The sequence below is a fragment of the Paroedura picta genome, chromosome 3 (assembly GCF_049243985.1).
Source record: "Paroedura picta isolate Pp20150507F chromosome 3, Ppicta_v3.0, whole genome shotgun sequence".
In the NCBI taxonomy this organism is placed as follows: domain Eukaryota; kingdom Metazoa; phylum Chordata; class Lepidosauria; order Squamata; family Gekkonidae; genus Paroedura; species Paroedura picta.
The window spans coordinates 6,879,118-6,904,385 of record NC_135371.1 but is presented as its reverse complement, the minus strand read 5'-3'; the positions used below and the strand labels follow the sequence as shown (position 1 = coordinate 6,904,385).

Sequence of the window (25,268 nt, the reverse complement as noted above, 5' to 3'; positions counted from 1 at the left end):
TTCAGAGGACTCCACCCTCCGACATAGCAGCTTCAGGGGGATATTAAAACGGAGACTGCAGGAGACTGTGGAATTTAAGTTCTTCCGCAGGTTCAGAACAAAGGGACCCACCTGGGCTGAATGAAGCCTTATCTCCTGATTGCTAACAGATTCAGGTCGCCCAGTTGGTTTGAAGCAGCTGAACAAAGGGGCACCTTGAAGACCAGCCATGCCTTATTCAAGATATAGATATGAGCTTTGGGTATCTGAAGTGTGCTTGCACACCCAAACTCGTATACCTTGAATAAAACTTGGCTGGGCTGAAAGCTACCTAACCTGACTCAAACTTTGTTCTACAGATGTGAAGGTTCTGTCCTGGGGCATTTCTCCCCTGACCTAATCTAGCTCATTAACCATGGTCATGGCTCCTTTGCCCCCTGAGGCCTTTCTCTGCAACACTCTTCCCACCTTCCGACTGGGCTATAATGACTCAGAAATTCCCTTTTCAACTAGTATCTGACCAGGGGAGCTCCAACTCTTGCAAGCTCAGGCCCCAAATGAGGGTTGGTCTTCTGTGAGGTTCTAATGGGGAGGGTCTCGGTGTGAAATGGGCAGCATTTGGAGACTTAGAAGAACTGTTTTTTTATACCCTGCTATTTGCTACCACAAGGAGTTCCAAAGTAGCTGGTGGCAATGGGGTGGGAATTCTTGACTTCTTTAGCCTTAGCTTCCGGGGGGGGGGGGACCGGAGCGTTTCCACCACTCCCCCCCCTAAAATAAGGTGACCAGATCTTAACATTGGTAAAGCGGGACACCATTGACCTGTGTGTGTGTGTGTGTGAAGGTTCTTGATTAAAATTTGGTCTATATGGAGCAACAAAAATGTTCATAGAATGCACAGAACACAAAAATAGTATGTAATATATATATATTTTACTTTCAACATAAGTACAGTTTCTCTTTAAAATGTCCCTTTAAAAATGGGACAATCTGGTCACCTTACCCTAAAAGTAAGTGGGGTGGGGGCTAAATAAGAGAACCTGGCTGTAGTCTGCGAAAGGGGCATCACGCCCCTCACTAAATCTGCTCTGCCACGCCCAGACGTTTCCTTCCCGATTCCCCTGAACGATTTTAGGATGCTTTGGGCTGACCCTGCCTTGAGCAGGGGGTTGGACTAGATGGCCTGCGTGGCACCTTCCAACTCTATGATTCTATGATTTTCTAGTCTTTGGGGGTGGCTCCCTGATCTTGCAATTTTCTACTTTGAAATGTTTTTTTCTCGCTATCTGTTTTATCTGGCCGCAGTGCTGTATTAAAATAAACTTGATTTGATTAGTGTTTGGGGGACCTTTCCAGGTAGCTCTTTTGGGCGGTGGGGAGGAACGGAGGGAAACCTCTGACCACGCCCCCCCCCCCGCCCTGCCGGGAAGCCTCTCCTCGGTCCCGGGAAATCCCACGTGCCCGAACCTCGAAGCGCACTACAAAAGGTCTCCGCTCCGAGGCGCCTGCAAAGGTGCGCTTCCTCTGCTCCTCCCTCGCCCGTCCTGTAGTCCCTGCTCGTGCCTGCTTCATCCCCCGGGCTGTGGATCGGGCGCCGGCAGAGGGTCCATTTGCGGGAAGGGAGACTCTCATCTCCTTGCTTGGGGGAAAAAGCGAAACCGAAACTCACTTTCCCTTCCCGGGAGGCAACCATGGCGACGGAGGGCGCCCTGCGGGAGCTGTGCGAGGAACTCACCTGCTCCATCTGCCTCGACTTCTTCAGGGAGCCCGTCACGGTCCCCGAGTGCGGCCACAGCTTCTGCCGCGCCTGCCTGGCCCAGGCCTGGGAGGAGCCGGGGGCGCAGCCGTCCTGCCCCCAGTGCAGGAAAAGGGCTCAGAAGAGGAAGCTGCATCCGAACCTGCAGCTGGCCAACGTGGTGGAGATCGCCAAGAGGTTCCGGCCCGTGGAAGCGGAGGCGGCGGAAGGCCGCGGGGGAGACTGCGAGAAGCACCGGGAGCCCCTGAAGTTTTTCTGCCGGGAGGACAAAGCCCCCCTCTGCGTGGTCTGCGGCAAGTCCCGGAAGCACCGAGGCCACCAGGTGACCCCCCTGGAGGAAGCTGATGGGAAAAAGGTAAGAAATCAATGGTTGTGATTCCTTCCCTCTTTCTCTGGAGGTTTAGTCCAGGAATCAAATAATGGTAGATGTTGTTGTTGTTAGTTGCAAAGTCGTGTCCAAACAACCCATTGTGACCCCATGGACAACGATCCTCCAGGCCTTCCTGTCCTCTACCATTCCCCGGAGTCCATTTAAGTTTGCACCGACTCCTTCAGTGACTCCATCCAGCCACCTCATTCTCTGTCGCCCCCTTCTTCTTTTGCCCTCAGTCGCTACCAGCATTAGGCTCTTCTCCAGGGACTCCTTCCTTCTCATGAGGTGGCCAAAGTATTTGAGTTTCAATGGTAGATATTAAACTCACTTAATTCTAGTTCCCAGGTGCTTGATAGCCAGCTAGGAATTGTTTAGCGTATAGTTGTCCCCCATCCGGTCAACCGGAGTTGGGGTCAGGATCCAGCCGGGATCTTTTTGTGCTTTGTTGCACCCCAGGACTTAACAACATGAGAGAAGCTATGTTAGATGAAGCCAATTCAGTCCAATACTCTGTGTCATATAGTGGCCAAAACCCAGGGGCCACCGGGAGGTCCACCAGCAGGGCCAGAACTCCAGAAGCCCCTCCCACTGCTGCCCCCCAAGCAGAAAGAAATAGAGAGCCATCGAGTTCTTGCACTGAGAGAAAGGCTATTCCAGCACTGGAAAAGGCGCATAAAACAGAAATAAAATGATGTATGGGATGGAACGCCTTTCTTATGAAGAAAGGTTAAAGATATTAGGGCTACAAAATTCTGCATGGGACAGAAAAGGTACAGAAGGAAGTACTCTTTTGCGGCATGTTGACCAGAATTGTACACAGTATTCCCAGTGAGGCCATCCCATAGATTTATACAGGAGCATTGTGATACTGGCCCACTTCCTAATAATCCCGTGTGTAACACTTTTCCACTCAACTCCCTTCTGCATCCCGCCACTTGGGACCCGTTTTTTATTGTAGTCACGTGAGTTATTCATCACAACTCCAATCTCCGTCCTGCCAGTTTGGACCCCATCAATGTCCATTTCGCATTTTTCACACCCAGTGTGCATTACTTTGCGCTTTTCCATGTTGGGCCTCATTTGGCACCTTGATGCCCACTTGGCCACCTTCGATAGATGCCTCCAGAGCACCTCACGGTCCTCCCTGCATCTCACTGCCCTGAACAACTTTGTGTCACCTGCTGCTTAGTTACTTCCCAACTTCAAATAGTTAATGAACGAGTTAAAAAGCACCAGACCTACTTCCAAGTACTGAGCTTCCCCATTGCTCACCACCTTCCACTGAGAAAACCTGTGCGGGCAAACTATGGTTCTCCAGATGTCCATGGACAATAATTCCCATGAGCCCCTGCCAGCATTTGCTGGCAGGGGCTCATGGGACGTCATCCATGGACATCTGAAGAGCCTCAGTTTGGCCACTCCCACTCTGTTTCCTCTTAATCAACCAGTTTTTATTCCGCAAGGGTTGTGTTGTCCTCTTCTCCCATGATTGCTCAGTTTATTTAGGAGACTTTGGTGAGGGTCTTTTTCAAAAACTTTCTGGAAGCCTGGGCAAACAGCTTCTCCTGGGTCACTTGCCCACATGTTTCTTCACCTTGTCCAAGGTTAGTGAGGCAAAATCTTCCCTCACAGAATCCATACTGATGCTCCTGCAGTCACATTTCCCCTCATCAGCGTACCTTCTCATTCTACCATTTTGGGACGGCAGTCAGCACCCTCTCCCTAAATTCCAAAGATACCTACAGGCTAAAAGAGTTGGGGGACCCCCGGAGTAAGCCCTCACTTCCATTTTATTTAACATAGGTATCTTCTGGAGAGTATTTGGGCTAGGCTGTTTCAATTCCCATCATCTCTGGCTTCCTCCTCCAGCGGCAACCCCACATCTATATCCTGGAGGAGAGGGGTGCTCACAGCTGAGGCATTAGGAGTTCATTAGCGAATTGTGACAGAGGAAGAGTTCCAAAAAGGACAGAAAAATAAGATTAACGCAACCCTTTTGTTTTGGGCATCAGACGATCCTGGCCGTCATTGGAGAGGAAAGCGTTTGCCAGAATCACCGGGAACCGCTGAAGCTCTTCTGCAGGGACCATGACGTGCCCCTCTGCCTGGTCTGTGAGCAGTCCCAGGAGCACAAATACCACGAAATCGTTCCTGCGGAGGAGGCTTTGCAAGAGTACAAGGTAGGGAATCGACTACACATGGGTCACGGTGTGGGAAGGCGTGTGGATGGGTGTCCCAAAACACTTTTTATAGGGAAACTCTTGGATTTTGGGCCCTGAGTGGGAATGACCTCTTTCCTCTTTGCTCCCCATCTCCTAGATTGGCTGCTTGCTAATTGCGCTCTCCCCAATAATAAAATATTAGGAGGTCACTGCTCTCCTTAAACTAGCTGTGTTGATGCCTGGCCATCCCACTGGCAGGCTCAGCCACCATGGAGTAGCAGCATTTCCTACACCTCCTTTGTTGTTGTTAATCATCCGGTCAGGGGTAGCATCGGGCAGAGGGCATCCTGCACTAATGGTTAGTTTTGCCTATAGTGACAATTTTTTGATTTTATTTTTATACTAAACTTTTGAAAGGAAACAAATCTCCATTTTGGGACTTTCCCCCTTTTAGGATCAGTTCTGCAGTTCTGGGGAGATTCTGAAGAAGGAGAGAGACAAAATTCTGGCGTGCAAAGGCAGTGTAGTGAAGGAGAGCCAAGATCTGCTTGTAAGTATTGCTATTCCTGGGAAGCGAACAGCGATTCCCAAATGTAGAAAACGGAAGTGAGAAGGGAAGCCTTCCGCCACTTTGAATGCCTTGGTTTCCCACAGGAAAGTTAATGGAAGACCCCTTAGAGTATTACATGTTGTGGATGTTAAGAGGAGCACCTTTCCCCTCAGATCTCTGCAATGAAAAGGGTTGGTTTGCCATACCAGTGCAAAAAACCCCCATCTGGAGGTAGACCTCCTGTCTCTCTATGTGTGGAGAATCGAGAAGCTTCTTCAGCTCTTTTTGTCATGAGTTGCAGCACGTGTTTGAATTTTGTAAAGTAAAACTTCATTCGGAGAGGAAAGTAATGCAAAGTTAATTCATGTGGACTTCGGATGGCTCTTTTGGAAAGTTTCACTTTTCATACCAAATGTTTATGAGATCCTTGGGAAAGGCAAAAGTGCCCTTCTGGTAGGAATTTCCTCAGGGATCTCTTCCCACTGCAAACAGGGCCTGCATTCTTCTTCTTTTCTTTTTCCACCTCAGAAACAAACCAAAGGAGAGCAGCAGAAGACCGTGACCAAGTTCAGGCAACTGCACCTGTTGCTGGAGGAACAAGAGAAGCTTCTGCTGGCCCAGATGGAGGAGGTGGAGAAGGAGGTGGAGAAGAAAAGGGACCAGCACCTGGCCAGACTAATTGAGGAACTCTCCTCTCTGGATAGCCTCATCGGGGAGCTGGAGGAGAAGAGTGAGCAGCCAGCTGGAGATCTCCTACAGGTGAGGAGGTGCCTGTGCGGGTGGGGGTATCTGCTTCACTAATTCCTAGCTCCTAAGTTAAGGGAAACAAAGTGCAGGCTGCACATTTCTAGTTATAACTCTGCAACAATAAGGGTTTTCTTGTTTTAAAAAAGCTGGGGAACACTGTTAGTGTAATCTAGCTGTTATATCTGTTTATGTCTGGGAAATGAAATTCTCTCCAGTGGAAAGAAGGGAAATCCCAGTGACACCAGTCTCGGACAAGAAAGGTTGTCGGGAATTCCTCTGAGTGGACAAGGGGCCACAAGGGGAACATACAATAGCTATGTTCAGAACGGGATTTTCCCTCATATGGACGGAAGGAAACCCTCAAAAAAGGGCAAGGGAGGCCAAACGGTGGCTCTCCAGATGTCCATGGACTACAATTCCCATGAGCCTGCCAGCGCTCCTGGGAATTGTAGTCCATGGACATCTGGAGAGCCACAGTTGGCCACCCCTGCCCTGGTCTGAAGGTTTCTTTCATTTCCATGTGAGGGAAAAATCCCTTTTTGAACATAGTCATCGTTGAGTTGCCTTCCCTACTCTAAAATGGCTCCCCCTTGTCTGCTGACATTAATCTCAAGGAGATTGTCTCCCTCTTTATGAAAATCTACCCCAGCTTTGAGTTTAGTCTGGTAGGGGGAAACGGGGGAAAGGTCAACGTGCAGAATCTTCCTGAACCTGAGAGATCTTCCTGGTATGGTCTTTTAGCATGCACTGAGATCTCCTTTCTTTCTCTCTCTGTCTTTTTTCTTTAGAATCCTGGAAGAATCTTGCAGAGGTTAGTGGATCCTTAACTCTTCACAAAGTGAGGTGAATGTTCCTCTCCAGAGACCCCCTCCACCTCCCCAATCTTTCTGTGTTTTTAGCCTTAGTCCGTGTTTCCTCCCTGCTTTCCACCACTTCCTTCCTCTGCTTCTCTGTTTGGGGGAGGGATTGTGAATGTCATGGATGGCATGTTAATGGGATTTTCTTCAGGTACAAAGAAAAGGAGTTGTTTGGGAATCTGGAGGCTTTTCCTGTCGCCCTGAAGTGGCGTACCTGGGACTTCTCTGATTTCAATCACATTTTGGAAGGCTTCACGAAGCAATTCAGAGGTAATGCATAAATACTGCACGAATCTCAGACCGGGTACTGACGTAGTACAAAACGAAAAAGGGAAACAAAACCCAACCTAACTAGTCAAATTCGGAACCAAAAGGTTGAGCTTCAAGGAAAGTTTAAAACACAAATATCCTTAACCATTGGTTCTCCTTAATATTTGGGAAACTCCCCAGGGAGTAGAGTGTGTCCAGTCCCCAGACAGTGTCTGGACTCGAAACCAGCTCAATCAGGATGCGGCCAGAGAAGCTGGCCTGCCCTGCCGCCAATGAGCCCTTCCCAAACGCTGCAGAGAGTGCATGGTCACCCTGGTAGACATGGTAGGTCCCAGCAGTGCTGGGCCCTGACACTGGTGAACTAGACCCACTGCCACCTGATGCCCCTCACAGGAGCTGCCACACAGCAGGGGGCAGCGGCCCGACCACAGCCTCCCACTCCATCACTGTCCACCTGAGATTGGCCTCCCACTCCATCACCTGTCCATCTGAGATTGGCCTCCCATTCCATCACCTGTCCACTGACGCTACACTCCCTTGACCCGCCGTGTTTGGGTGGTGGCCAACTGGACCCTCAGGCTGCAGTCCTTAACCTAATTCTATGAATCACAAGTAAATCAAAGGGACTTGTGAAGACAAATTTGGATATTTGCCCATGGATAAATCCCCTCCCCCAGAAGTAACGTCTGCTTCCATAGTTGTCATTCCGAAGAAATGCCGAGGTATGTGCCGTCATTACAACTGACTTAGGGCATCCCCAGCCAGAGGTGTTCCCAGCTTAGCTTCAGAGAGCTGATAAGAAAATAGACAGCATTCCTAACTAATGTTGTCCCGGGATTTGTGATTTGGGTTGCTCACTTCCTGTCCTTCTGCTTCCTCAGACACTGTAAATTCTGGACTTCAACTGCAGAAAGGTATATTTTCCTTCATACACTGATCGATTATTTCCAAGCAAATGGAATCAGGGAAGAGAAGCCTGTTTGGTGCCCTGGGTGGGCGGGTGGGTGGGTGGGGTTTGGTGGGCAGGGGCGGGGCATGGTGACACTGGGGTGCAGGTGGGGATGTGGGTCACGGCGGTCCACCAGCTATGTACCCTGCACATCTCCTTCCCCCCACTTCTGGGACAGGAACAGGGTATCTTCTGAGTGAATTGGAAAGTAAATTGAGACAGAATGAAAGGCAATGTTTATTCGCACTATGAACCGGGCTTGGGAACTGGCCATTCACATACACATGTTATGGAACTCAAATGCACATTTTTTGCTTCCTTCTGCACAGGGTGAGTTGTCTACTGTTTAAAGTGACCACATTTTCAAACAGCCTTTATGGCAGGGGTAGTCAAACTGCGGCCCTCCAGATGTCCATGGACTACAATTCCCATGAGCCCCTGCCAGCAAATGCTGGCAGGGGCTCATGGGAACTGTAGTCCATGGACATCTGGAGGGCTGCAGTTTGACTATCCCTGCTTTATGGCACAGCTCAGTGTATGAATCCTTTACTAGATTGCAAACCCCTCGGATTCCTCCCAAGCTCCATCCTTTGCTATCTTTTGGACTGGCCAATCTGAATGCCAGCACAAGTCTTTGGGCATAAAGTAAAAGTTTTCCATTCTACTTTCCTCTGTTTTGCCTTTGCTCTGGCTCTGGGCTTGGTTGAGCCTTGAGGCTTTTGTCTGGGTCACGTCTCACTTGGGGGGCACCTCTTGCTTGGCGGGGTCTTCTTGGACTTGGGAGCTTTGAACCTCATTGGACTCAGTTTGCCTTTGGTACAGTTTGCATCTCGAACCATTGCATGTTAATGTGCTCCGTTAGCCTTTTAGTTTTGTTCTTTTTATCCTGACCACAGCTCTGTTATGCATTATTGTTGCACGTATTTTTTTGAACCTCACTTGGAATCTTGTGGAATTCAGGAAGCTCCAGTCTGAATCCAGGACATCAGCCCTCACTGGCTACAGCTACCTGAGAAATTGTTTTGTGAAACTCATTTCAAGTGTCCTGCCTTGCAAGGGTGACTCCTGTTAGTTCCAGGACAGGATGACATATTGTCCATTGGTCTCCGGCTGTCTGGAGTGTGTTAGGGGACTAGGGGCAGCTCTGCCCTAGGGTGACCTATTTGATTTTTGTCTAGCTTGAATGGCCCCCTTCCAGGGGGATCTTGGTTGGATTCGCTTGTCAGTCACAAGGAGGGTAGAAAGCAGATTCTTCAGGCCACAGCGTACAGTTCTGATCGCACTAGCATCCTCTAGAGACGAAGAAAAAGTGTTGGTTTTATATCCCGCTTTTCACTACCTGAAGGAGACTCAAAATGGCTTGCTACCACTTTCTCTGCCTTTCCCTACAGCAGACACCCTGTGAGGTACTGGAGTTGAGAGAGCTCTGTGAGAACAGCTCCAACAGGACTGTGACAGGCTCAAGGTCACCCAGCTGGCTGCATGTGGGGAGGGCTTGGGAATCAAAGCCAAGCAAGCTTCAGTTTATTTCACTGAAACCTAAAGACCACCCCAGGTCCATCCAAGGCTCTCCCAAACTGCCAGTCAAAACACAGCTGCCCAGTAGGCTGACTTCAATGGGAAGTACCTTGCAGTCTCCCCGCCCCCCTTTCAAAGTCAATTAAAGCCAAATTTGGTGGTATTGCTTTCTTTTGAAATGTGTCTCCGAACTAGACTAAAAGGCACTAAAAGTGGTCAAACCATCTTGTGTCTCTGTTCCTATCCTGTGATTTGAGTGTTTGTGGAAACGTACTCCCATATGTTTATGTTTGTAAAAAACCCACTCATTCCCTCTAACCCAGGGGTAGTCAAACTGCGGCCCTCCAGATGTCCATGGACTACAATTCCCAGAAGCCCCTGCCAGCAAACGCTGGCAGGGGCTTCTGGGAATTGTAGTCCATGGACATCTGGAGGGCCGCAGTTTGACTACCCCTGCTCTAACCCTACCAAAAAACCCTCTGTAGCTGAAGTAACCATTTTCTCTTCCTTTCTCTCTGCTTGGGATAGCATATGAGGGGGAAACAGACTGTGTTCCTCTGAGTCTTTCCTCTGGGAAATGAACCGTGCCCTTTTTCTGCCTTCTCTCGAAGCACCCATGAAAAAGGCCAGAGAGAGACATCCCCCCCAGCTGATACCTTTTATTTCCCCCAACAGCAAATGTGACTCTGGATCCAGACACGGCCTATATGCGACTCATCCTGTCTGACGGCCAGAAAAGCATGAAATTGGGAGGAGTGCCCTTTCAACAATGCAAGAATCCCGAGAGATTTGACCTGTACCCCTGTGTCCTGGGCTCTGAGGGGTTCAGGGCAGGCCGCCATTTCTGGGAGGTCCTTGTGGCGAGTGAGGAAGAATGGATGGTGGGGGTGGCCAGGAAGTCTGTGAAGAGGAAGGGAACCATCAACTTTAGTCCCAAGGAAGGGATCTGGACTGTGGGGAAATGGGAGGGGGGCATCAAGGCTTCTGTAGAAGGCCACCCTCTTTTAACCCTGTCCGGGGAGCTGAAGAGGATCCGCGTGGGCCTGAACTACGCCGGGGGTCGAGTGGCCTTTTTCGACGCTGACACAGCTGCCCTTCTCTACGAGTTCTCCGAAGTCTCCTTCTCTGGGGAGACCCTCCTGCCCTTCTTTTATGTGTATGAAAATGGCCACCTCAAAATCTCTACTTAGGACTTCCCACCCCCACCAGGTCTATTAGGAAGGAAAGAGGCCCTGGACGTTCCAATAATTATTTGGGACTTCCTTGTTTCTTTTCTCGACTGGGGTAGCTTCTGTTTGGATTTGCCTAGCCTTTCTGACTCTTTATCGGGAGTGGTTTCTTGGTGTTTGTTTTTCGGTTATGCCAGGGATGGCAAAGATTTTATGCTTATTATAAAAGTGACGTTACGCTGAAAACTGCTCCTTGGATTGCGGCGGGAAATAAATCTTAAATAAATAATAAAAAATAGTGGATGGCTGGATCGTCTTGTACCGGAGTCTGCGTTTTATCAATATCTGAAATATCCAGTGTGTTCTCAGTATTTTAAGCCCTGCCAAACTCATCAGTTTTATCCTGTGATGAACCTAGAACTGAAACACCTGCTGGCACAACGCTGTGATCCCTCTCCCCCATTCTTAGCTTTTTCCTTCCTGATTTTTGAGATCTGCTTTTTTTCCCCACAAAGCATAAAAAAAGTTTTGTCTACCAGCTTTCTCCACATAGCCTGATGACACGTTGGCTTGCAATAATATGGAAACAGTGACCACTGCTGGCCCAGGAACGAACAGCAGAATCTGGCCCAGGAACGAACAGCAGAATTTCACAGCCTTCACCTGGCATCTCCTAACTTCTCTTGCGGTCAGAGGGCAAGTCCCCCAGAATCTATGCCAGGGGTAGTCAAGCTGCGGCCCTCCAGATGGGCCAGGGATTGTATAGATATTGTGGTCAATTCGACCAGGGATTGTATAGATATTGTGCTTATGATAAAATCACATTATACTGAAAACTGGGCTTTCTTGAATGTTTTTTTTGGGGGGGGGTGGAAGGGGGCAGGGGAATTTCCTAACTACCAGACAAGGGTCCCTGCACCAATTGACTTGAGCCATCCCCAGCTGTCTAGACCAGGGGTAGTCAAACTGCGGCCCTCCAGATGTCCATGGACTACAATTCCCAGAAGCCCCTGCCAGCAAATGCTGGCAGGGGCTCATGGGAATTGTAGTCCATGGACATCTGGAGGGCCACAGTTTGACTACCCCTGATCTATACAAAGTTGAGCCAGAGAATGGGTTTTTCCATTACACTCAAACGACTATGCTTCCATTCGAAAGCTCACGCCGTGAATAAACCTTTGTTGGTCTTAAAGGTGCCACTGGACTCTGGTTTTATTAAATTACACCCCTGAGATTGCCCGGGGGGGGGGTTCTGGACCTGGGTGGGCAGCCCCCCAGAGTGGAATGAGGCCCTCTGGGACTACCCCCTCCCGAGTCAAACACGGAAAAGGCTGAGGGCTGCAGGAAAAGTCACACTCCCCCGTTTTCTTTGCGACTGTCCTTGCAAGCCAATTGGCATTCTTGCCTCCCGGTTTTCGCCCATGGGGCTTCCAGCGCCTCCCACGGTTCCCATTGGGCGCTGTTGTCATTCCTTTCAGCCCATCCCATGGCCAGTCCCTCCCTCCCTCCCTCCCGGGGCGATTTTCCTCTCCTGGGGGTGGCACCTTTCGCCCCTCTGCGCTGCAGACGCCAGATCTTCCCTGCCTGCCTGCGAAAAGCAGCCGGAGGACGGCCCAGGCGGGCTTTCCCCGCTCTCTTCGGCGCCGGCAGCGAGTGGTTTGCAGGGCGGGACGCGCCCCGTCGCTGCTCGGGGAAACGAAACCGAAACCCGCTCGCCTCTTCTCCCCCTTCCGGAGGCGGCCATGGCGGCGGAGGGTCTTGTGGCGGAGCTCTGCGAGGAGGCCTCCTGCTCCGTCTGCCTCGACTTCTTCAGGGACCCCGTCACGATCCCCGACTGCGGCCACAACTTCTGCCGCGCCTGCCTGGACCGCTCCTGGGGGGAGCCGGGGGCGCAGCCGTCTTGCCCCCAATGCCGAGGAAGGGCGCAGCCGTCGAGCCTGCGCCCGAACCAGCATCTGGCCAACATGGTGGAAACGATCCAGAAGCTGCGCCCTTTGGAAGCGAAGGCGACGGAGGCGAAGGGGGCGGAAGGCCCAGCGGGCGTCTGCGAGAAGCACCGCGAGCCCCTGAAGTTCTTCTGCCGGGACGACGAAGCCCCCCTCTGCGTGGTCTGCAGCAGATCCCGGGAGCACCGAGGCCACCAGGTGACCCCCCTGGAGGAGGATGCTGCGGAGAAGAAGGTGAGGGGTCCCGGTGGGTCTTCCGGGGGGAATCGCTGTGCTTTCTCTGGAGGCGCAGTCTCGGGACCAAGGGGTCCTCCTCCTCCTCGCTGGAGTGCAAACAGTAATGGCCGAGATTAAGCCCATTTAACTTTAGGCACAGCAAACTGGGAATCGGTCAGTCTTCAGCCGCCCCCAGAGTTGGAGACGGGATCCCGGGGTAAGCGGATCCCTCCTTGGGTGTGATCCAGCCAGCCTCTTATTTTGTTCTGTTTCACCAGGGGTGGAGACTTTTCCTGCTCTTGGGATCTCTCTCATAATTTCCTTTTCGGATCAAAGCAGACTTGTGGCTGCTGGCTGGTATTGTGTTTTGGTTCCTTATCTGGCTTCAGGTTGGCTCCCCTTCAAATGTCACCTTCCCCTTCCAAGCCAGGCCACGCAGAGACTCCCCTTTGTAAGTAGCGGAAAGTGGTTGTTGAGGAGGCGCTCCTGATCCTGTCCCCCCAGCACCCCACAGACTGGATCGGCCTGCCCCCTGGGAAGCAGGGATGTAGCCCGCCCATTAGAATGCTGTCACCTCTCCCATATTGAGATCTAGCAGCATGGCCAGTCCAGGAGATTTCGTTGCTGCGGGGAGATACCCAAAGCAGGGGTCCCCAAACTGTTTAAGCCTGTGGGCACCATTGGGATTTGGACACTGTGTGGTGGGTGCAGCTACAAAATGGCTGCCACAGGAGTTGGCACCTTCCCTACAGTCGCAGGGAAGAGCCTTTTTGCTGTGGGTGGGGCTGCTGCCAACGCAGTATTTTTCAAGATCTGCCCAGATGCTCAGGAACCCTCCAGGACAAAAGCCCCACCCACTTCCTTGAAAGTCTTGGGGCCCCCTGCAGCGCCTCATTGGAGACCCATAGTGTAGAAGATATGGCTCCCATCTCCCCAGAATGCCTGGTGGCAGCCATTTTGGGTTTGGCTCCGCCTCCTGCAGCAGCCATTTTGGGATGGCACTCACTACCCTCTTGGAATTGCAAAGTGGCTTAAAAAGGGAGGGGAAGCACTGGAGTAACTTCCACTGAAAACAACGTAGGTCCCTGGGCCAGGGTGTTTCAGCACCCTTTGTTATTGGCTTCCTCCTCCTTTGTCTGCAGCAATCCTGGATGCCACTTGAGGTTCCTGGAGGAGTGGAGAGCCCCTAGCTGAGGATTTGGGGTGCTTTTGGCAATTGTGATCGATGAGCTGATGCAGGGAGTGGGTGGTTTAATGCAAACCAGGGCCATGTGAATCCACTGGCTTTCAGAGGAAATTGAGGCACTGAGAATAGCCTTGCTTATGTCTCGATTTCGAATACGGTATTTTTGTTCTGCATAACGCACTGATAATATACAATATTGACAAAGATCGATAACCAAAGAGTTCAGAAATATGGGGACCCAACAAGGCCTCTGTTGTTCTTTTGTTTTTGGCATCAGACGATGGCGGCAGCTGGACGGGAAAGTGTTTGCAAGAAGCACCGGGAGCCACTGAAGCTCTTCTGCAGGGACCACGAAGCCCCCCTCTGCGTGGTCTGTGAGCAGTCCCAGGAGCACAAATACCACGAAATCGTTCCTGCGGAGGAGGCTTCCCAAGAGTACAAGGTAGGGAATCTGCAAGGAGGATGAGGGTGAGTAAGGTTTGAAGATCCTCTCTCAGCTCACTTTTGGGTGTCGCACAACAGGTTTTGTAGAGCATCTCTTGGGCTTTGAGCAACAACAGCTGTCTTTGCTGCCCGTCTCCTGGTTTGCTCATTGCCCAGGCCTCTTTCTGCTAAGGGGGCGAGGCTAGGAGGCCAGGGCACTCCTCAAGACTGGCCAGCCCATTGGCCCACCAAGCCACCAGGGGGCAGCAGCGTTTTGATAGGAGGCTTTAATTTTTCCTGCCCCTACATACTCTTCTTCCATTATTAAAAGAATAACTTATTATCTACAGCTGTGGGGGTGGTATGGGTCACCAGACAGCCTGTACTTGTGTCTAGTTTGGCCTTCGATGACAATTTTGCTGTATATGTTTTATAGTAAACTTTGAAAAGAAACAAACCTGAATGTTGGGACCCCCCCCCCCCTCTTTCCCTCCCCCCAGGATCAGTTCTCCACTTGTTTGGCGATTCTGGAGAAGGAGAAGGAGAAAATCTTGGAGTACAAAGCCGGCCTAGTGAAAGAAAGCCAAGACTTGCTTGTAAGTTCCGCTATTCCGGGGAAGCAAATAGTCACTGCAAACTTAAGAGTATCAAATGTAGAAAATTCACATGAAAGGGCACCTTCCTGCAATTGGGGATGGCTGGGTTTCCCACAGGAGAGTTAGTGAGGGACTCTTTAAAATAACATTTTGCGAACATCAAGATGAGCACCTTTCCTCTCAGATCTCTACAATGAAAAGGTTGGTTTGCCATGTGGAGGTCCATGTCGAGGTAATCATCATTTCCGTGTGTTTGTGTGTGTAGAATAGAGAAGCTCTATCAGCTCTTCCTATCTCGAGCTGCAGCACATGTTTGAGTTTTGTTAAGTAAAATTTCTCTCCAAGAAAGAAACTGAAGAATAATTCATGTGAACTTTGGATGGGTTCTTCTGAAACTTTCTCTTTCCCAACCAAATGTTGATGCAGTTTCTCGGAAAGGTAAGAGTGCCCTTCCGGTAGGCGTCTCCTCAGGGACTTCTTCCCACTGCAAACAGGGGCTGTGTTCTTCTTTATCCATCTCAGAATCAAACCAAAAGAGAGTGGCAGAGGACACTGACCAAATTCAAGCAACTTCACACATTTCTGGACAAGCAAGAGAAGCTCCTGCTGGCTCAGATGGAAGAGGTAGAGATGGAGGTAGCGAAGGAAAGGGACCAGCACCTGGCTGATCTCTCTGAAGAGCTCTCGGCTCTGGAAAGCCTCATCTGGGAGATGGAGGAGAGGTGTAAGCAACCAGCCGAAGATCTCCTGCAGGTGAGGGGGTGGCGGGAACAGCCCAGGCTCCATTTGGGGAGGAGCCCAGCTCCGAATCCTCTGTGCCTCCTTCACTTGTGCAGAAAGCGAAGAAGCCCCACTTCTGCTGCTAGCGACTTTTCATCTCTGCACATGGGCAGATTTTCCCTCGTCCCCTTTACATCTCCAGCCAGGGGCAGACTGGAGAATCCCAGGGGGCAGAACTCCACCCCCTGGAAATGCATCTGCCTCCCGCAGCCCTCTTCCCCTCCCGGATAGACTGAGGCTGCTTGGCTTCCATTTCCAAAGGAAAAGTCTTTGTGTCTCAACCAAGAGTCTGGGGAACCCAGTCAGGCCAGGTGCACAGGGAGCTCTTTCAAATTTGTCTGCTGATATTGGCCTCCCAGAGATTCACTCCCACTTTATGATAAGGTGACCAGGTTGTCCCACTTTTGGAGGGACATCTGGGGGTACACAGCGAATTGTACTTAGGTTGCAATTAAAAATATATATTACAATACTGTTTTTGCGTTCCATGCGTTCGATTAAATTTTTGTTGTTCCATATAGACCAAATTTTAAATCAAGAACCCCCCCCCCCCCCGCTTTACCAATGTTAATATCTGGTCACCTTACTTTAAGAGCCTCTTGTGGCGCAGAGTGGTAAGGCAGCTGTCTGAAAGCTTTGCCCATGAGGCTGGGAGTTCGATCCCAGCAGCCGGCTCAAGGTTGACTCAGCCTTCCATCCTTCCGAGGTCGGTAAAATGAGTACCCAGCTTGCTGTGGAGAAAACGGTAATGACTGGGGAAGGCACTGGCAAACCACCCCGTATTGAGTCTGCCATGAAAACGCTAGAGGGCGTCACCCCAAGGGTCAGCCATGACTTGGTGCTTGCACAGGGGATACCTTTACCTTTACACCTTACTTTATGAAGATCTACCCCAGCCGTTGAGTGGAATCAGCTAGCTGGGTGCAAGGGGAAGGCCCAGGTGTGAAATCTTCTAGAGGCTGAGCTGTCTTCCAGGGATGGCCTTTTAGCAAGCACTGGGTTCATTCGTTCTCTCTCTCTTTCTCTCTCTCTCTCTCTTTTTTTTTTTATTTCTTTAGGATGCCAGGAGCATTTTGCAGAGGTAAGTGGATCTTTAACATCAGGCTTCTTCATTGAACCAGAGGCTTAATGTTCAACCAGTAATCTCACTCCCCTTTGGAGTAACAGTCACAAGGACCAGAAAAAAAAAAGTGCATGTCCTCTCGGGCCTGTATGACATGTGGTGGTTCAAACCTTATTTTGGGATGTAGAAGAAGAAGAGTTGGTTCTTAAATGCCGCTTTTCTTGACCCAAAAGAGTCTCAAAGTGCCTTCCCTTTCCTCTCCCCGCAACAGACCCCCTGTGAGGTGGGTGAGGCTGAGAGAGCCCTGATATCACTGCTCCGTCAGAACAGCTTTCTCAGTGCTCTGGGGAGCTCAAGGTCACCCAGCTGGCTGCATGTGGGGGAGTGTGGAATAAAACCCAGTCTCCTTTTTGTGAATTAACTTACTGCTCCATGCCTCATAGCAAAGCAGTCTTCCCTGATTGGCTACGGTGTCAGTTCAAAGACTTCCAGGTTCCCAGTTGCAAGCCTTCCGTTAAAGTGACTGTGCTCCAGAAGCCCTAACTTCTCTCAGCAGCCTCTTGGATTTATCCCCCCTCCCCATTCACGAAAAGAAAGAGACTCCTGCTGCGCTTGGCTCCCCTACCCGCTCTGAGCTTTCCTAATCGAGTGCAGAACACTTCTCTGTTTCAATGGGGAGAGGGGGAGTTCAAATTGACCACTCCACCAAACTGGCTCCCACACCAACTCTCTTCAACATTGTTGGTTGAATGAATTCACAAATAAGGAATAAGTCACCAACTTCGGCCTCCTTACCAGGGTTCATGTCCTTTCCCTGGACATTCACAAGACAGATGGAACCAGGGGATGTGGGGCTGCTGTTCTTCGGGCCCAATGAAAAGTTTCCTGTAATAAGGAGCTTGGCCAGGGCTCCGGAGTGCAACTCAGCAGCTGCTGGGAGCGGCTGTTACAGCAGGCTCCGTTTGGGCCTCAGATGCCGCTGAGGGGACAGAAGGGCTCCTGCCTCCCTTTCCCCTGGTAATTTTTCATTCGAAGACCCTGCTGGGGCAAGGCGTATCTCCATTTTTAGGGTGCTGTACGCACAAAATACGCAGAGTGACGCAGAGTGGTAAGGCAGCAGACATGCAGTCCAAAAGCTCTGCCCATGAGGCTGGGAGTTCGATCCCAGCAGCCGGCTCAAGGTCGACTCAGCCTCCCATCCTTCCGAGGTCGGTGAAATGAGTACTCAGCTTGCTGGGGGGTAAACGGTAATGACTGGGGAAGGCACTGGCAAACCACCCCGTATTGAGTCTGCCATGAAAACGCTGGAGGGCGTCACCCCAAGGGTCAGACATGACCCGGTGCTTGCACAGGGGAGACCTTTACCTTTATGCACAAAATACTCCATGAGGCAGTATCAATGGGCAAATAAGCTCACCAGGGCTGTTTCCGTGTGTGAAACCAACTGGTGGGGGTGGGGAAAGGCCCTCTCCCACTGGGGCAAGGGGCTGTGTTTTATTTCGTGGTGGCCATTCCCTGCAGCTCCTGTGAGGAAGCCAAGCCCAGTTCTTAACAAAGTGGGAGCTTCAATGATTCCCCTCTTTCTGTGTCTGGGTTTCCAGGCTTTCTGGCAGTTCCTGCCTCTGCTGCTTTGATCCTCCGGGGGTTGGGATTGTGAATGGGATGGACGGCACCTTAACGGGGTTTTCTCCAGGTACGAAGAAAAGGAGTCCTTCAGGAATCCAGCGGCTTTTCCTCCTGCACCAAGGTGGCGCATCTTGGACTTCTTGGATTTGAATCCCCTTTTGGAGGGCATCAAGAAGCAAGTCACAGGTACTGACGAGACACAGCAGGAGTGTCAGACTGGACTTTGGGGTGGGCCAGATGTAGAATCCTAGAGTTGGAAGGGGCCAGACAGGCCATCTAGTCCAACCCCCTGCTCAATGTAGGATCAGCCTCAAGCATCCAGGAGAGGGGTCTGTCCAGCTTCTGATTGAAGACAGCCAGCGAGGGGGAGCTCCCCACCTCCTTAGGCAGTCAATTCCACTGCTGAACCTACTCTAAAAGTGAATTATATCTAGCTGGTTTTGTTCCACATGTAGTTTAAACCCATTACTGCAGGTCCTCTCCTCTGCTGCAGACAGGAATCACTCCCTGCCCTCCTCCAAGTGACCACCTTTCAGATAAAATCTGCATCCAGTAGCACCTTTCAAGACCAACAAAGATTTATTCAAGGTGGGAGCTTTCGAATTTAGACACTCTTCCTCAGACTAGTGCTTGCACTCGAAAGCTCACGCCTTGAATAAATCTTTGTTGGTCTCAAAGGTGCTGCTGGTCTCTGATTTTATTGTGCTACTTCAGATCAACATGGCTACTCATTTGAATCTAACCCAGGGGCAGTCAAACTGCGGCCCTCCAGATGTCCGTGGACTACAATTCCCAGGAGCCCCTGCCAGCGAATGCATTCGCTGGCAGGGGCTCCTGGGAATTGTAGTCCACGGATATCTGGAGGGCCGCAGTTTGACTACCCCTGATCTAACCTTTCAGATACTTCAAGAGAGCCATCCTGTCCCCTCTCCACCTGTTCTCCTCTGGACTGAGCATTCCCCAAGGCCCCTCAGCCTTTCCTCACAGGACTTGATTGCAAGGCCCTAGATCATCCTCGTTGCTCTCGTCTGAGTCCTTTCCATTTTGTCCACATCCTTTTTGAAGTGAGGCCTCTAGAAGGACTCCAGGTGGGGTCTGACCAATGTGGGACTATGACGTCTTGTGCTTTTGATGTGATGCCTCTTTTGATACCGCTCAAGACTGCATGTGCCTTCTTTACTGTCTGTTCATAGTGCTGTCTTAAGCAGTTACTCCCAAACCCTTTGAAATCAGTGATTTTAGATGGGTGTAACTCTGCTTAGGAGAGCAGTGAGGAGCCTGTTTAGCTGGATTGGTCCCTTCAGCTGCTGTCCTTAGCAAACATTCTATGAAGCGGACCTCAAGTAGCTCAAAGTAACTTGTGAAAACAAATTTGTATATTTGCACTGGAATAATTTTTTCCTCAAAAGTAGCACCTACTAAACCTTTTAGCTATAACTCAGAAGAATTACTTGCCTAGGTGCCGTCAAGCCACAAGTGACTTGGAAGAAGAAGAGTTGGTTCTTAATTGCCACTTTTCTCTACCCGAAGGAGTCTCAGCAGCTTACAGTCGCCTTCCCCTTCCTCTCCCCACAACAGACACCCTGTGGGGTGGGTGAGGCTGAGAGAGCCCTGAGATTACTGAAGAAGAAGAAGAGGAGTTGGTTCTTATATGCCCCTTTTCTCTAGCAGGGGACTCAAAGTGGCTTCCAATCACCTTTCCTTACCTCTCCCCACAACAGACACCCTGTGGGGTGGGTGAGGCTGAGAGAGCGCTGATATCACTGCTCGGTCAGAACAGTTTTATCAGTGCCGTGGCGAGCCCAAGGTCACCCAGCTGGCTGCATGTGGGGGAGTGCAGAATCAAACCCGGCTCGCCAGGTTCCAAAGTCTGCATTCCTAACCGCTACACCAAGCTGATTTGCGGTGTCTGCAGCCAGAGGTTACCTAGACTAGTGAGAAACAGATGGTTTGCCATTTAGAGTCCTCTTTGGTGTCGCGTCCAAGTTCTGGCCTAGCTTAGTTTCTGAGATCTGACAGGATTTGGCCTGTCCTGCTATTAACTGATTTTTTTTTTGTCCCATAATATAATTTATGATGATAAGCACACAGGTCTTCTACTGACTTTCTGTCCCTTTGCTTCCTCAGACATTCTGGATTCTGGACTTCACATGCAGAAAGGTACATTTTTCTTCATACATTAATTCATTATTTCCAAACTAAAAGCTGTCCCCTTACAAATGGCTGTTCTGCTTGGTGTTCTCAGACAGAACACTCCTTCCTGCCATAGCCAGTTCCTTCTTGCTCTGCAAGGATGGAAGAGAAGGCGAACTTTGAGGGGATGAAATGACCCTTTTCACCCACCTGTCGCCATGTTGAAATGACAGGAGAACAGTTGCTGGCGAAGAGCCCTTGAGGGCCCTTCAGAACCCTCCCGAGGGGCCCAGAGGAAGTGGGGCAGCTGCTTTCTCTAAGAGGGTTTCCCTGCCTGTTTTCCGGGTTCCTCTCAGCTTCAGGGTGCTCTGAATTCCTTATTGAAATCCCACGTTTTTAAAGAAAGCCAAATTAGTGGAATAGCAATACACAGAGGCAGAAATCCAGCCAGCCGTGGCACTTTCTTCCAGTTGTTCATGAACAATGTGTGTGTCATGGTGGGGAGGAGAATAAAGGCCAAGGATATTTCCATTGGTTCTAGCTTGGTCCTGGTAATAGATGCCTTATGGCTCTGGGGGAGTTTCCAGTTCACTGGTGCCACTGTTGAAACTGTGGCCTCGCTTTGGAATGGTGGCATGAGTAGGGCTATCAATGTGACCACTCCCAAATATCCTCGGTTGACCCTGCAGCACCCGTAAAGCACCCTGATATATCAGGGAGCTTCATGCAGTGAAACAAGAGGGCCGAGAGCCAAGCTCAAGTGTTGTAAATCCCAATGTGAATCCGACCGAATGCTGGTTGGAGTACATTATCATCATCCCTACTATGTTGTGACGGCAAAGCAGGCTTCCTTCTCCTCCACTGCATCCTCAAATGGCCGTCCAGCGGAGCTGTTCCAGACGGTTAAAGGGCTGCTGTCATCAAGTCATGACGATATATCCATGCCACCTTCGGAAGCCTGCTGTGACAAATTTGCAAAGTGCTTTTGGGGGGAAAGGTTGCTTAGATTTGCATGGACTGGTCCTCTCAGAGGCACACGTGGTGGTGACACACAGGAGGGTCTTTCATGTGATGGCCCCCAGATTTTGGAACAGACTTGCTCTGGCGATTCACCAGGTGCCCACCTTTATATATTGCTAGTGGAAAAGCTAGCAATATATTTTTTTATTTTCCGGGGCTCCAAGATCACTGCAGATGGAGACTGCAGCAAAGAAATTAAAAGACGCTTGCTCCTGGGGAGGAAAGCTATGGCAAATCTAGACAGCATCCTAAAAAGCAGAGACATCACCCTGCCAACAAAAGTGCATTTAGTCAAGGCTATGGTCTTCCCAGTTGCAATGTATGGCTGCGAAAGTTGGACCATAAGGAAGGCCGAGCGTCAAAGAATTGAGGCTTTTGAACTCTGGTGCTGGAGAAGACTCTTGCGAGTCCCTTGGACTGCAAGGCGAACAAACCTGTCAGTCCTAGAGGAGATCAGCCCTGACTGCTCCTTAGAAGGCCAGATCCTGAAGATGAAACTCAAATCCTTTGGCCACCTCATGAGAAGGAAGGACTCCCTGGAGAAGAGCCTAATGCTGGGAGCGATCGAGGGCAAAAGAGAAGGGGACGACAGAGAACGAGGTGGCTGGATGGAGTCACTGAAGCAGTAGGTGCAAACTTAAATGGACTCCAGGGAATGGTGGAGGACAGGAAGGCCTGGAGGATCATTGTCCATGGGGTCGCGATGGGTCGGACACGACTTCGCACATAACAACAACAGTGGAAAAGCAGGCTATAAAAGCGACCTAGCGGCCTGTGCTTCTCCCTCTCCACTCTCCGGGCAGGAGGCTGGGCAGAGTGGCAGGGCTGTGCAGAGGGTGTGTGTTGGCATCCGAGCCCTGCCGGCAGGGAGGATTCAGGCAAGGTTGGCAGGGTCTCCATGGAAGAGGTTGTCAGCCTTCCCTGAGCTTGACAGTAGTGTGAAGGATGGCTAGAGCCGCTGGGCCTCATCGGAGGATGGGGGCAGCCAGAGAGCTGGGAAAGAGTGTGCCGGGCCCCTGATCGCCCTCAGTAGGAGAGTTGGATTGGATAATTCAGATCAGACCAATACATTTCTTTGGGCATCAAATAAAGAATTTTCATTCTACTTTCCTCTGTCTTGCCTTTGCCCTGGCCCTGGAAGAGCCTGGGGCCTGTTATTAGGGTCTCATCTGACTGAGGCACACCTCTGGTTGGGGGTGGGTCTTCCTGACCAGAGGTCTTTCCTTAGCGGGCTGGATCCTTGTTGGCTTTGATCCACTTTTTGGATCTTGAACCATTGCACGTAAATGTGCTTAGTCTTTGGGCTATGTTATTTTTGTTCTCACTGTTCATTGCTCTGTTATTGATTATGAAAAAATAAAATAAGAGGGGCAGGACCCAGTGAAGGACCAGACACAGGGCAAATAAAGAGGCACTGGGATACCAGTGTATGGCGAATCAGATATACAGAGTACATTTTTACGGCGTCTCCAAACTTCCATTGTTCTTTATTCTTTTATATTCAACAAATCCCAACGCGTTTCGCTCCTTAGCTTTTTCAAGGGACTTCAATATCAGTGTTTTCAAAACCAAAGTAAGATTGTTTTAACAATTGCTACTCGTAGCAGAACGCCTTAAGCTACGAGGAGCAATGGTTAAAACAATCTTACTCATTGGTAAGAGATAATTTCTCAATATTGAAGTTGGCTTTGAAAACATTGAAACTGAAATAAATCTTGTGTAGTTCTTGAATTCAGGAGGCTTCAGGCTGAATCCAGGGTTTTAGCTGCCATTGCTACAGTTACCAGAGTAATTGTTTTGTTAAAAGCCCCTTTAAAGTGTCCTACCTTGCAAGGGTGAATTCTGTTCCAGGACAGGCTGAGACTTTTTCCTTTGGTCTCTGGCTGTCTGGGTAGTGTCGGGGCTGGTGGCAGCTTCGTCCTGAGGTAGAGGGGGACTCACTGACCTTTTGGATGTTTGTCTTGCTTGAACGGCCCCCTTCCAGGGGATCCTGGTTGAGATCTATTGACAGGTACGACCTTTAAAAGGAGAGAAGGGTGGAAAGTACGTTCTTCAGTCCCTGGTGCAAAGGTGTGATCTCCCTTGCATCTTCTGAGACAGGCAAGCAGCCCATATACCCTGGGCAACTGTGTTCAGACAATCTCCTCTCTCTTTTGTTCTTCCACTGAAACCCAAAACCCATCCCAAGTCCATCCGAGGCTGTCCCAAATCGTCACTCAAGAAGCACAGCTGCCCGGCAAGCTAAAAGCTCATTTTTTCCTGTCAGTGAGTTAAAGCTGCCTGTTTTGAGATGTACCTCGGATCTGGACCGAGAGCCAGTTGACACACTCACCCTGTTTTGTGCCTCTGCTAATTTCCATGTCGTTGTTTTTTTGTATTTGTGGAAATGGACCCTCATGTTTGATTTCTAACCAAAGGAACCTGTGACTGAAATACTCAACATTCTTTCCCCCCTAATCAATATTCTCTGCTCAGGTTGGGATTATTGGGGGTGGGGGGGGGGGGCGGAACAGTGTGTATTTATTGTGCACTTTGTCTGCCTTCTTTTAAAGTTAACAAGAAGACTACTCTGCTTTTTAATAGGGTGGGAGAAGGCAGGAGGGGGAGAGAGTGGGGGGAGCAGGCCGGGACTGGCAGGAGAAGGAAGTTGAACAGGCCAGAGGACAAAACCCTCCCTGCTTCTCTCCTCTTCTCCCCCAACAGCCAATGTGACTCTGGATCCAGACACAGCCCATCGGAATCTCATCCTGTCTGCAGATCAGAAAAGTGTGAGAAGGGGAATGGAAGCTCAGGCTCTGCCCGACAATCCTGAGAGATTTGCCAAGTGCAATGCTGTGCTGGGCCGTGAGGGGTTCAGGGCAGGCCGCCATTTCTGGGAGGTCCTTGTGGGGAGTGAGGGAGATTGGTTGGTGGGGGTGGCCAGGAAGTCTGTGAAGAGGAAGGGAAACATCGCTTTTTGTCCTGAGGACGGGATCTGGGCTGTGGAGAAGTGGGGGAGCCGCTACAGGGCTTATGTGAAAGGCCATCTTTCTCCCTTGACCCTGAGGGGGGAGCTGAAGAGGGTCCGCGTGTGCCTGAACTGGGCTGGGGGTCGAGTGGCCTTTTTCGACGCTGACAAAGGAGACCTTCTCCACGAGTACTCTGGAGCTTCCTTCTCTGAGGAGACCCTCCTGCCATACTTCTGGGTAGCAGAAAAAGCCCACCTCAAAATCTCTTCTTAAGACCGTTCCTTCATATAGGAACCTTCAATAAGAAAACATTATTTGTCTGTCATCTGCCCCCTCCCTTTCCCTTCTTAGGGGGTGTGGAATTGGGTCAGCTATGTTGAATTTTGCCCCCATTCTTGTTGTAACTTTTGTATTAATTGTATTGTGTTTTATTGTGCTTTGATTGTTTTAGGGGAATTGGCTTTTGGGTGACCCGCCTCGAGCCTCCGGGGGGAGGCGGGGTATGAATTAAGTAATAATAATAATATAATAATAATAACAATAAGAAAAAATAAAAAGAACAAGAACAAGGCAAGCTCTTAACAGAGACCCTCTTCCCCAGATCTCCTGCAGCCTCTTTTCCTTTCAAGCACGGGAAGAGCCCTGCGTGGTTAAATCGGTATTCTGGCCTTTCTCTTTTCTTGGCTGTGCTGGGCTCTGTTTGTTAGGTTCTGCCTATGCTTATCCTACCCTTTCTGAAGGTCACTGAATACCCCGTGCCTGTTAAGGTTGCAGTGTTCATAGCACTCGGCTTTCAATTCGACCGGGGATTGTATAGATATTGTGCTTATGATAAAATCACATTATACTGAAAACTGGGCTTTCTTGAATGTTTTTTTTTTTGGGGGGGTGGAGGGGGGCAGGGGGATTTCCTAACTACCAGACAAGGGTCCCTGCACCAATTGACTTGAGCCATCCCCAGCTGTCTAGACCAGGGGTAGTCAAACTGCGGCCCTCCAGAT

At 50.3% G+C, this 25,268-nt stretch overlaps 2 protein-coding genes across 3 annotated transcripts; both read left to right on the top strand.

Annotated features, from left to right (window-relative positions):
* Positions 1 to 1,449: 1,449 nt before the first annotated feature.
* LOC143834292 (E3 ubiquitin-protein ligase TRIM7-like) lies at positions 1,450 to 10,626 on the top strand. 2 transcript variants are annotated; one of them, XM_077330995.1, is made up of 8 exons: positions 1,453 to 2,090; positions 4,121 to 4,288; positions 4,725 to 4,820; positions 5,349 to 5,579; positions 6,356 to 6,378; positions 6,576 to 6,694; positions 7,576 to 7,608; positions 9,837 to 10,626. In XM_077330995.1, the coding sequence occupies exons 1-8, from the start codon at positions 1,671 to 1,673 to the stop codon at positions 10,349 to 10,351; spliced, it is 1,605 nt and encodes a 534-aa protein (XP_077187110.1). In that variant the 5' UTR covers positions 1,453 to 1,670; the 3' UTR covers positions 10,352 to 10,626. The 2 variants fall into 2 exon arrangements, with proteins under 2 accessions (XP_077187111.1, XP_077187110.1); XM_077330996.1 differs by lacking the exon at positions 7,576 to 7,608 and having other exon boundaries at positions 1,450 to 2,090.
* Positions 10,627 to 11,643: 1,017 nt separating this feature from the next.
* On the top strand, positions 11,644 to 25,121 carry LOC143834266 (E3 ubiquitin-protein ligase TRIM7-like). The gene is made up of 8 exons (XM_077330933.1): positions 11,644 to 12,510; positions 13,956 to 14,120; positions 14,602 to 14,697; positions 15,220 to 15,450; positions 16,536 to 16,558; positions 18,234 to 18,352; positions 20,294 to 20,326; positions 24,023 to 25,121. The coding sequence occupies exons 1-8, from the start codon at positions 11,752 to 11,754 to the stop codon at positions 24,538 to 24,540; spliced, it is 1,944 nt and encodes a 647-aa protein (XP_077187048.1). The 5' UTR covers positions 11,644 to 11,751; the 3' UTR covers positions 24,541 to 25,121.
* The last annotated feature ends 147 nt before the right edge of the window (positions 25,122 to 25,268 follow it).

Excerpts from the sequence above, each read along its gene's own strand:
- LOC143834292 (XM_077330995.1), top strand. The coding sequence starts at position 1,671 with ATGGCGACGGAGGGCGCCCTGCGGGAGCTGTGCGAGGAACTCACCTGC. Across the intron at positions 2,091-4,120 it reads AGGAAGCTGATGGGAAAAAG|ACGATCCTGGCCGTCATTGG; the intron begins GTAAGAAATCAA and ends TTTGGGCATCAG. Across the intron at positions 7,609-9,836 it reads TGGACTTCAACTGCAGAAAG|CAAATGTGACTCTGGATCCA; the intron begins GTATATTTTCCT and ends TTCCCCCAACAG.
- LOC143834266 (XM_077330933.1), top strand. The coding sequence starts at position 11,752 with ATGGGGCTTCCAGCGCCTCCCACGGTTCCCATTGGGCGCTGTTGTCAT. Across the intron at positions 14,698-15,219 it reads AAGAAAGCCAAGACTTGCTT|AATCAAACCAAAAGAGAGTG; the intron begins GTAAGTTCCGCT and ends TATCCATCTCAG. Across the intron at positions 16,559-18,233 it reads GCCAGGAGCATTTTGCAGAG|GTACGAAGAAAAGGAGTCCT; the intron begins GTAAGTGGATCT and ends GGTTTTCTCCAG.